The sequence below is a fragment of the Mobula birostris genome, chromosome 4 (genome assembly GCF_030028105.1).
Source record: "Mobula birostris isolate sMobBir1 chromosome 4, sMobBir1.hap1, whole genome shotgun sequence".
Lineage (NCBI taxonomy): Eukaryota > Metazoa > Chordata > Chondrichthyes > Myliobatiformes > Myliobatidae > Mobula > Mobula birostris.
The window spans coordinates 37353693-37365793 of record NC_092373.1 but is presented as its reverse complement, the minus strand read 5'-3'; the positions used below and the strand labels follow the sequence as shown (position 1 = coordinate 37365793).

Genomic DNA, 12101 nt, shown 5'->3' with positions numbered 1-12101 from the left:
GGTTGGTAAATGGGTGGAGGTATTGATCAGCCTGTTAGCTTGGGGGAAGTTACTCAAAACATTAAAACATATTCCAAAGCACTTGGAGAATTCTATAATTCTCCAACTTCTGGTAATTCCCTCCCCTTCCCTTCCCTTATCCCTATGTCACTCTGCCCCCTCCCCCAGCTGCCTATCACCTCCCTCATGGTTCTGCCTCCTACTACCCATTGTGTTTTCCCCTATTCCTCCTTCACCTTTCCTGCCTATCACCTCCCTGCCTCCCCTCCCCCACCCCTTTATCTTTCCCCTTACTGGTTTTTCACCTGGAACCTACCACCTTCTCCTTCCCACCCTCCCCCCACCTTTATAGGGCCTCTGCCCCTACCCTCTACAGTCCTGACGAAGGGTTCCGGCCCGAAACGTCGACCGATCTTTTCCACGGATGCTGCCCGACCTGCTGAGTTCCTCCAGCGTGTTGTGAGTGTTGCTTTGACCCCAGCATCTGCAGATTATTTTGTGTTTACAAAATAGATGCATACTTTTTGGTAAGACAGTAAAGCTCCAATATTGCTTGCACAATAACGAATTATTATAATATTCTGCTTTTGTAGTCTTCTGGATAACTTTGACAGAGAACCGGGTCACCTCACTGAAGATCTTCATCTATATTCACTAAATGATCTCACGGCTTTAAAGAAAGGGGAGCTAGCTGGAAGGCTGAAGGACCTTGTGAAGATAGGCTCAGCCCATGTGGCACAATGTATGGTATGCAGCATTGAGACTCTCAGGAATGAATGCAACATACTGCAGAAATAAGCATAATGTGTCTAAACATTTAATGCAGCATATGCTTACCACTATCCTGTAAGTGCAATGGGTGTAATATGATAATGGCAAACAGAATAGAAACATCCTGTTAGGTAGCTGCTGCTAACCTGATCAGTTTAACGAGCAGTTTGCTTTTTGCTCCAGATTTCAGCATCTGCAGTCCCTTGTCTCCATGGTGGTTGTCTGTCATAGTGAACAATGATAGGAAGCCTGTGCAGGAGAGATTTTAAAGTAGAAAAGCTGTTGCGTTGGGGATATTTCCACTCTTGACCTCAGAGGTCCCAGTCCAGTGGTTCGTCATAACTGGCACCTTTTGTGGTTGCAGTGGATGCCCATGACTGCTTCTGTGCCTTGTCAAGCCCTTTGCTCTTCACGGAGCTTTGCGGATCTGCCTTTATGGCCATGGTATCCCACTGTTGATCTCATCTGCCCAGTCAGCTGGAGCTCATCTTGCATGCTAGGAGAGGCATGTCCCTATTCATTGGGGTGTAAGGCCTGCTGGCTACCCTCACCTGGTTTAGCCCGCCTGTTAAAGCAATGCACTGTGGTGTGGCCACTGTCGCATGCACACAGCTGCTTGGAGCCACAGGTGAGTGCTGAGTATATAGTGGGGACCAAAGGTGCTACCCCTCCCTGGACACCCTGTGCATCCCATGTGTTGTCTCCATATTTCAAAGTTAATTTGGTGTGTGACTTTTAACGTATTTGGTTTAATAGCTTTATGAGAAAAATGAATAGATGATGGGCATCGTTTTTAAAGAGCGAAAGAGGACTTTTGAACCTTTTCATTGTCCTTGTTTTGTTCCCTTCTACATAGTAGTTAAATTCTGCTTTTCATCAGTATAGTTCAGTGCTAGCATATATGTAAGTTCATTGCTTATATTGTGGACACAATGTATATTGTAATGTCATGCATTCTGTTTAAATTTAGCCTAGTGAAGTTATCTTACTCATTAAGATTGGTAATGTTTCAATTTGTCTCTGTTTGTTTACTTATTTATTGGCATACAGCGTGGAGTAGGCCCTGTGTCCCTTCGAGCCACACCACCCAGCAATCCCCCAGTTTAATCCTAGCCTAATCACAGTATAATTTGCAATGACCCGTGAACCTACCAAACAGTATGTCTTCGAAATGCAGGAGGAAACCAGAGCACTTGGAAGAAACCCATGTGGTCATGGGGAGAATGTATGAGCTCCTTACAGGCAGTGACAGGCAATGAACCTGGGTCACTGGTACTGTAAAGCGTTGCTGCCCCAACTTCAGAATTTACTTAGGAATGTGACTACTATCTTCCCAATATTATTTTCAGTTCTGCTGATGTATTAACTAGCGTTCTTTAAAGTGAAATCTTAACAATTAAGAAACTACTTAAGAATAACTGGTTTGTTTTGCTTTGCTTAGCTTTGTCAGGGTAAAGGCTTCATCTGTGAATTCTGTGGTAATGATACTGATATCATCTTCCCTTTTGAACTCCACAAATGTAAAAGGTGTGAAGGTTAGTATTTAATGGTTGCAGTCTCGCTGGTAAGAACATCTTGGGAGTCTGTTATTAAGCATTTGTTCAAAAGCCTCAAGTCTCAAATAAGCATGTGAATCTTATTTGTAGTCTAACTATGTGAGTGCCTTATACATAATCATAAAAAGATACGCCACGGAAACAGGCTGCACCAACCTTCAGCCACCCATCCACACTATTGCTACATTGATCCTTTTTTATTCTCCCTACCTTCTCATCAACTCTATCCCGATTCTACCATTCATCCTTACGCTGGCTAAGGGCAACTTACAGTGGTCAATTAATTTATCCACAAATAAAGTTAACTCGGTAAGTATTGTAAGTATTCCATAGAACTTCAATTAATTTGAAGACAAAAAGCTTACTTACTTTTATTTTGTCTAGTTCAGGTCCCCATTATATACTTTGGTTTTTCTCATTCTCAGTGCCTTTCCACTGAGTTGATAAAGACTGTTCAGCCAGGCAGATTTTTTCCTAGATGCAATTAGACATAATGGCCCTTTGCTCAGATTTTTGAATGCTTGCCATTAATTCCATTTTTCACTCAGGTCATTATACAGTGGATTCCAGTTAATTGGGACACATCCACGCCAGTACATTTTGCTCCAATTAAGCGGCTGCCCCAGTTAGCTGCAGTTTCAGGGAAATAGTTAGAAAGGTATTTTTTAAAAAAAAGACAAACTACTGTTTAACTGAGTAGCAAATTATGTATTTAAATGAAATACAGAGCAAATCAGAACACAACTGGTGCTATAAAACTACTACAGTACTATAAAGCAACACACACAAAAATCGCTGGTGAACGCAGCAGGCCAGGCAGCATCTCTAGGAAGAGGTATAGTCGACGTTTCGGGCCGAGACCCTCAGGTGCTGCCTGGCCTGCTGCATTCACCAGCAACTTTTATGTGTGTTGCTTGAAATTCCAGCATCTTCAGATTTCCTCGTGTTTACAGTACTATAAAACTGTATTAGTTTCTAACAGTTATCGACAGAGGAAATCATCCAGTGTGTCTGCCATGTATGGTACTGCATCTAGTCACATTGTTACGCACTTAGTTTGCCAGGTTAGCAAGGGTGAGCAGTAGTGTAAGAAAGTTCAGGGCACATTCAGATCCACAATGATCAAATCTGCAAGCACCTGAACCTCTGATTTTCCTTTTCTGTACAAAAATTGATAACTTCTTTGTTTCCAAATAAATCCTTTTATATTGGAAACAACAGTTAAGATAAATAATGATGTTTTTCCTAAAATAATAGCCAATGGTGGTACTAATCTCTAGTTATTCAACTGTTGAGGTTAAAGGATACTCCAATTATTTTCTTTTTAAATATTATATATCTCAAATTGCATTTAAACCTGAAAACAAAAGAGGGCATAGAATAGAACAAAAATTAACGGGCAACTAGAGGGGTAGGAAGTTTTTAAAATCTAACAGAGGCAACTAAGAAGTAATGAGAGGAAAGATGACGTTAGTTAGAAGCTGTTTGGCACAAGTCTCCTATCCCAATTAAGCAGCAAATTGTCCCAAAATAATGAAGGGAATCCCAGCTATTTTCTCGATTAGTTTTTGTTCTCTAAGAGTGGTCCCAAATAAGCGACTGACCCGACTAACTGATGGAGCAATTAACCGGAATCCGCTGTATTTATTTAAATCAGTTTTTAATTGTTGGTTTCCTTTCTGACACAGTGACGGTCTCTTTTAAGGTTGCCTGTCTTTTCCCTGCACCATATAAATAATTTGAAACTCACCTGTATCTATGTTGCTACCATTGCTGCAAATGGCATTCTCCAGCTCTGGCTGTTCACCCCTTCCATCGTGGCTGTAGTCACCTACACCTGACAAGTTCCTTTATAAACTGCTTTGGCACACCACTACTCCTTTAAGACTTACTGAAGATTTGTCTTCAAGCAAACTTTTGGATGATTTTCCTAATATCTTCTTTGACTCTGCCCATTTTTCCACTAGATGCTAGAGATAAGTTTTAGTTTAAAGCAGACAAATAAAAACTGTTTGATCCATTTTTATTGTGGAGATTTAGTTGGTCTTTGCTTCTTAGATAATGTGAACACTAATGCTAATCAAGTTCATTGTAGCACTTATAATTTGTATTTGTGTTCACACCAAAGCTCACCTTTTTATTTTAATGAATTTTTTCCTGAAATGTATTGTGTTTTAGTAAAATAAACTTTTTTTTGTTTCTTCAGAATGTAAAGCATGTTATCACAAATCCTGCTTTAAATCAGATCACTGTCCTCGTTGTGACCGACTTCAGGCACGTAAAGAATTACTTGCTAAAAAAACCATAAAATGTTATTCATCAGAGGTTCAAGGAGGAGAAAATGAGAGTTCACAGAGTATGGATTGTGATTGAGCAAGAAGACATAAGTTAACAAAATTACTTGAATTTTTTTCAATGAAGCATGCACTTAATTTTTTTATTCAGGACTGGCACTAATGCCCATGCCTAACTCTGCATACTGATAATATAACCTATTGCCTTCCACAAATAAAGCTTATTTTGGTGATGTTGTCTTTGCTGGTCAGTAAGTTGATAATACCTTATCCATCCTTGTTAATTTGACAATCTATTTATTTAAATGCTTTTAAAAAATGTGTGATTGAACGTCCAAAAACTTTTTGTTTGGTGGGAGGGAAGGGATTGTTCAGTCTGGGCAGTGTGTGTATTGCACATCTGATTGCACTGAAGCTCCATGCTGAGTGTGAGGAAGTAGCCATATCCATGTTGGAGGAATGGTGTTTCGGTCAGTTGAATTAATTGCAGTTGCCATTCACATCTTGGACAGTGGAGAAAAAATACTTGTGTATCTGGTATTCTATTCTGTGTTTTAACAAATAGATATCACTGATATTTTTATTACTGCTTAATTGAATTTATCTGGTATTTAGAGATCAGATGCTGTTAGGACAGATGTGTGTTTTGGATACAACTGTGAGGACTTTTATTCAATACCTTAAGACTTCCAGGAATGTATAGAACTAAAAATTCGGGTTAGCGAGCCTAATTGTTCAAATATGAAAGACGTATCATGAATGTAAAAAAAAATTAGTCTCTATCTGCTTGTACTGAAACACAACATCTGAAATATTTGGCTCGGTTGTTAGAAAAGCATGATAATTGAAAGAGTCTTACTGATATTATTTTGTTTCCGGGCTATTTCATTATACTGATGACTTGGATTAAATCAATCTTCTACGAATGCAGTATGGCTTATTGCAAAAGATTTTTATTGAGACACTCCAGTGTACAAATTGTGAAATGTATTGAATATCATCAAAGCTATTTGGTTATTTATTGTTATTTGAGTTTGATTATAACTCAACTGTTTATATTGTATGTGCAAGTCCATTTGTTCATTTTAGCTATATGTGAAATGTATAATGCTATAACCTGCATACTGAATAATTTGGAGATCAATTTTATTAAAAGTGCTGCATAAAAAAATTAGGTTTAGACCGAATGGAAAAGTTGAGAAACATCTTTACACCTCTTGCGAATTTGTACTCTTAGACAAAGCCAATTAAAGCTCATTTACTAATGCAGTAGGATTTCTCTTTTGCAATGCATGTTTGGAAAATTTATTGTTTCATTGGAATGCCTTCAGTTAAAACTTTGAGCCCATTTCAGGCGGCCATGTGGCTGAAACAAAAAGGTGATAGTTTAACCTGTTTGTCAAATAATAAAATCAAAACAAAAGGATTATATTGTTTGCAACAGTCTGAGATCAGCCTTTAGTTTGTTTAAATCCTAATGTTTAAGTGGTTCTAAAGATGCAATCTACTTCTTTCAAATGGAACTCAGTTCAATTTATGTTCAAAAGTAATCTTATATAAAAGACATTGCTAGGTTTTTCTTGTAGTTTTAATTAACCATCTGTTTTGGGATTTTTTCCTTTTTTAAAGACTATTCTTTGTCACTTTCTCTCAATTTTTTTCCTGTTTGGGAAAATATGACTAGATTTATCGCAGTTTGAATGTATATTCCTATAATTTCAAAGACAAACTACTGTATGTTTTAAAAGGGAGATCTGTAATAGAGAATCAAATGCTAAGATAGACACATCGCCTCTTATTTCATGCTATGTAGGAGACTGATATTTGTGAAAGATTTCCATGCTGTACGATTCTGAAAAGAAGATGAAACTACTTATCTAAACCTGGAGATGGACTAAGAACAAGAGGTGGAGGATCTGTCCTTTTAATCCCTTGAGCCCCTCTACCATTCAAAAAGGCCATAGTCAATCTCCTGCACATTTCATGCCATATCTCTTGATTCCTCTAAAATCCAGATCTGTTTAGTACACAGGCAATGACTGAACCTCCATAGCCTTCCAGCACTCCTAATTCCAAAGTGAAGATTCCATTGAAAATTCCAAGTGAAGAAATTTCTTTTCATTTCAATACTAAAAGATCTAACCTCATTTCAAGACAGCCCCCAAGTCCAAACCATGCCAACCAGGGGTAATATTCTCCAGTACCTAACCTATTGGACCACCTTTAAAGAAAAATGTTTGTCTCAATGAATTCACATTTCATGGTGATGTATAAAATCGATGCTAAGACCACTCAATTTCTCCTCCAGATGACCTCAATCACAGGAACCAGCATAGTTGGCCTTCCCTGCACTTTATAACTGTTTTGAAGTAAAGAAAGGAAAGTTATACATGATACTCCAACTACAGTCTCAGCAAGACCCTATGTAATTATAATAAGATGTACTTTTACTAAAGTTATTTTGGAACTAGACCCATTGAATCATTTACTTTCCTAAATGGTTGCTGCACCTATATGTTAGCTTTGTATGCAAGGACACCCAGCCCCCTTTGAAAATTAATATTTCTTAAATACTCAGCATTTCAATTTTTTTTCTACTTTTGTAGATAACCGCTCATTTTATTGCACGGTACTGCATCTAGTCACATTGTTGTGCACTTAGATTATCTACGTCTTGCATCCTCATCACTATTCACATTTCCACTTAGTTTCTTGGTTGTCAGCAAACATAAAAATGTTAGATTTGGTCACCTACTGCAATCTTTACGCTATTCTGCTGTTCTGCACTTATTGTTGTATTTATCTTATACTGTATGTACTGTTCACTCTGTGAGCCTCATACAAGCAAGGAATTTCATTGCACCCTGCACTATGCATGGCAATTAATCTAATTGCCAAAGGCATTGAAAGGGAGTGTGAATATTTGCAGCCCAAACTCAGACTTCTACAGTAACACACTAGATACAGTATCATTTTGAGAAGGATTTATTTATTCCTTGTCTTTGTTTTCTATCTGTTTTTCCAACTCTAAATCCATCCTGGTAAATTCATTCCATGAAGAACAAATTACCAGGCCTTATTGAAAGTCTTATGAATATACATTTACATCAATTTCTTGTCTCCTAATCTACTGTACTAGAAACCTTAAAGAATTCCTTTAGATAGGTTTATCATTATTTCCTTTTCATAAATTCATGTTGACACCGTTCAGTAAAACTTAAAAATGTCTTGATATTCAAATCCTTTACAATGGAATCCAGCCGTTCTCTGCTTCTGATGCCAGGCAAAACAGATCAGTGTTTTTCCCTTCATGGTGGTGGTCTCACATTTGTTATATTCCAATCTAAACAAACTGTTCTAGGATCTACTGAATTTTAGAACATAATAACCGGTGCATCCACTATCTCCATTGTGAATTTCTTTTTAATTTGGGATGTAGGTGCTTCGGATCTGTCAGTTTTCAGGCTTATTAATTTCTCTAGTTTTTAAATTTTTAATTTCATTACTTAACCTTTTGGTTGCATAGCTTTTCTGGGAAGATTTTTTTTGCCACCCATAAAACGGACTCAAAATTTTAATTTTATTTCGTTAGTCCTAATCATATTTTTTTTAGCATTCCATACCTTCTCTCGTTAGAGAATAGTTTCATAAATTACCTGTAAGATGTTTTATAAAATATTGGCAAAGTCTTCAGTGTAATCTATATCTAATGCAGAATTTATCTTGAGTTCTTTTGAATGGTGAATTGCAAAGAGTTTCACCATTCTCCAAAGAACATAAATTAAGTTTTATTTTGGTGGTACATCTGCTACCTCTCAGTTGTTTTAATTCTGTTTCAATCTTGACTTGAGGAACTGTATATGTGGGGTTTCCATTGCTGTCATTATGACCAAGTGGGTTTTCCCCAGATATTCTAGTTTCCTTCTATATCCCAAAGATAAGTGGATTGGTTAGTTAATTAGCCACTGTAAATTGCACCTAGTATGTTATGAGTTGTAGAAAGGGGGGCAAGTTTAATAGGAATGTGGCAAAATTAAAAATTGGATTGGTACAAATGGATGCTTGATGGATCATAGGGCTTGTTTCAAAGCTATATGACCCTATATTCATTAGTAAATTTACTCCATCACAAATAGTGAACATTTGGCCATCAGTTTGTAAACAGAAGTAACAAATATTTTTGGTGAATAGGGAATCTGTTGGGAATATTAGCACTAAATTGTAATCTTACTCAATTAAAAGAGCTTTGAAATTGGGTTCTTGCTCCTATTAGAAGCAAGACAATATGTGCAGTGTCTAGAGTATTAAGATATCTGTAAAATGCTTTACAAAAGCCTGATAGCACTGTAGATAAACGTATCATGTGGGCGTGATAGACTAAGTTCAAGGTATCATCCCAATCAAGTTTTTTTGCTGATTTTGTCCAGGGCAATAGTGAGGTACTACAGTGGGTTTTAGTATTCGTAGAATTTTACTGTGGAGGTGAATGTGCATGTGTTTAACTGCATGAATACAAAGTTGTATCTAGTGTGATGGCTCACATGACTAAATAGCCACTATCCACTCAGATTAAAAATGAATTGTGGAATACTTCGTCATTCCGGGGGCTGCTGCTGTCTGTGTTACTATAACCCAGATGAATTGTTACCTAGGAAACAGGAATGAAATGATTACGAAAAACATTCATCAAAGATTTATTTATTAAGAGTGTATAATCGTTCTTGTTAGTTTTCTACTAAAGAGCTGACTATCCTGGTAATTACTTGTTCATGTAGCTATTATTGCTGTGTGAGCTGTAGTAAATGTTTTATCAAGCTATTTCATAGTAGATTTTTTTACTGAAATAATCTTGCAAAAATTGTAATCACATTTTCTTTGGCTCCATCATCATGGAGGTAGATTAAAATTTCTCGTAATAAAAGATATTTCTCTAGCCAAGGGATCAGGCTTCCTACCTTTTTAGGTAGGATGGACTGAATCATTGGGGAAACTGGACAAATTTTGTCACTGATTTTTCTTTTAATTAGAAACAATTAAAGTTAATTTATTTTAATTAGTTGTGATTTGGAGGTTTTTAAATTTTGTTTTGATTAAAAGATACTCCCTTAAAACTCTGCAGCTATTAATTTGACGTTTGAACATAGATATAGGGAAATAATGTACTTAAGGGGAGGTGTGTCTTTTTGTGTTTTTGTATGCCACGTGCAATGAACTATCATTTGAAATTGGAGAAAGGTCACAGTTTGTGTTTCTCCTCATCTGTAATCAGTCTTCTAAATACTACAATTTAAGAACAATTAGTGATGAGCTATCAGGATATACAATCTGAATATTTTAAATTACAGAATGTAAAATGTTTTCCTAAGAATGAAAATTTCATTGTGTTTTATAAAACTTTCTTAATTGTGAAATTTCCCTCTTTTACCTGCCTTTGCCACGTACACACACTTCCAAAAAAAGTCAATCTCCAATTGATAATCCCGCACTTTGGATGCGAAAAGGGAGAACATAGTAGCGTATTAAACCTGTGATCAACCAGTTTTCCTCTTGTGGCATCAGATTGTCTGTTAGGTAAGGGAAACATAACCTACTTTGTTTTTATTAATTATTTTTCCAGTTTATCCCCGTATATTTAAAAAATGAACATATTATAATTGTTTTGAACAGTTTTGTGTAGATTCCTCTTTGAATCTGGTCTCTGACTGTTCTCCTTACCCATTTAGAAAAAAAATTGTTACTCCTTTGTTATTTCATGAGGAAATTGAGGAAGGAAAATGACTTAAAAGTGTTTGTTAAATGGAAACAACTGCTGGTAGTTTTGGGCAAATCATGTGAATGTGTACACTATAACATTTAGTTTGCTATTCTTCTTTATATAGTGTATACTCCAATAAGAGCATATCTGGATAACATGACAATAGTTTGTGGAAGTTTCTCATTATGTCTTGGACTGTTGTACCATATATTGTAAATAAAGCATACAAATGTCACACGTTTCTAATTCATTCTCAGTAAGGGAGTGAGTGGTTTTCATGTTTTAACTTTTTTGAGGTTGCAAGAATAAACCACTAAAAAGTTTTGTGTAGTAACTACAGTTCTTAAGGACAGTTCATCTTCTGAATAATTTCATATGTTCATGTACATGTGAAATACGAGCTAGAAAGGAAGTTTTATTCTTTCAAGCTTATCAAAGCCACCAAGAAGTTCAGCCATCTTGACAAGTTAAATATTCTCATTTCTTTGTCAGTATCTCTTGTACAGATCTGCTGTACTATGATTTAGAAATGTTGATATTGGAAAATTAAAGGTATAGTTACTTTGATTGCACTTGTTGCTAGTTATTATTATACACTGAATATGGGCCAGGGTGATTGAATATTGGTTGTATTTATTTAAGCCATGTTTTCAGATTATTTCAGGAGGAATATTGAGGATAATACACAAATGGAATAGAAAAATATAGAAATATTATCTAATTTCAATAAATTGTGCAGAATTAAAATTTTAAACAAGTTGTGAAATACTCTGACTAGCTAGCACCATGAAGTGTGGGGGGGGGGGGCACGAAACTGGGTGGTCTATATTTCAGATAACAGATTCACTATTGCAGTGTACAGTCCTTTCAAAATTAAATTTTAACACTTTTTAAATGAATAAGCTGAATAAGATGCAGTAAAACATACTTCCATCAATCAGATAAATGCATGGACAGGTAATAAAATTCCCATTGGATGACAGATACAGCAGTTATGTAACTGATATAATATCAATAGGCATGCTAATCCAGTTTCTCTGACTATATCAATTAAAATAATCTATCAATTACAATCTGATGAATATTTGTCATGTAAAGTACTCCAGTACAGAAATCTAATGTATTATTCCCATTTAATGTCATAAAACAAACATTGAGTAAAATATTTGTTGATTTATAAAACTCTTGCATTTATATGGTTTTCTAATTTTAGTGTTAATTCTCAATATCCTGTATATGAATTGCAAAGCAAAATATATTTTTATTTGAAGCATTGGCATATGTAAACTCTAATGTCAAAATCTCTGTTTTAATTCAGACAGGGATTGTTTGATTCTTGTATATGGTTAGAACTGAAGGCAAACAAATTTGCATTGTAACCCACAATAAAAGCATTCCAAAACATGTTCTGATTTTTAATAAATCTTTTAAGTACTGTACAAAGATTTCTTAAGCTACTAAGATTTCAAAGTCCTTAAGCTTCTTGCATTGGATAAACCAAAAATTCTTCAGCATATTTCTGTAAAATTAAAAACAATTATCTTACTATTTAATTTGTATCCAGCACTGCATCAAGGGCATATAGAAAGTGTAGACAATTTCCAAAGTGGAGAAGAGCACCAGTGTACAACAGTCACTATGCTTCATAAAGAATTAATCATTTGCGGAAGACAAGATCCCAATTTGGATTCCAAGGGGATCCTTTTGGAATATTTGACATTAACT

The 12101-nt window shown here is 35.9% G+C and overlaps 1 protein-coding gene across 2 annotated transcripts in view; it reads left to right on the top strand.

Moving 5' to 3' along the window:
* rubcn (rubicon autophagy regulator) overlaps nt 1-11745 on the top strand; it is a 61286-nt gene extending 49541 nt beyond the window's left edge. For both annotated transcript variants that reach the window (XM_072255170.1, XM_072255169.1), the window contains 3 exons: nt 594-747; nt 2213-2306; nt 4534-11745. In XM_072255170.1, the coding sequence (XP_072111271.1) occupies nt 594-747; nt 2213-2306; nt 4534-4700 (415 nt within the window). In that variant the 3' untranslated portion in view covers nt 4701-11745. The remainder of the gene's footprint in view (nt 1-593; nt 748-2212; nt 2307-4533) is intronic.
* Nucleotides 11746-12101: the final 356 nt, after the last annotated feature.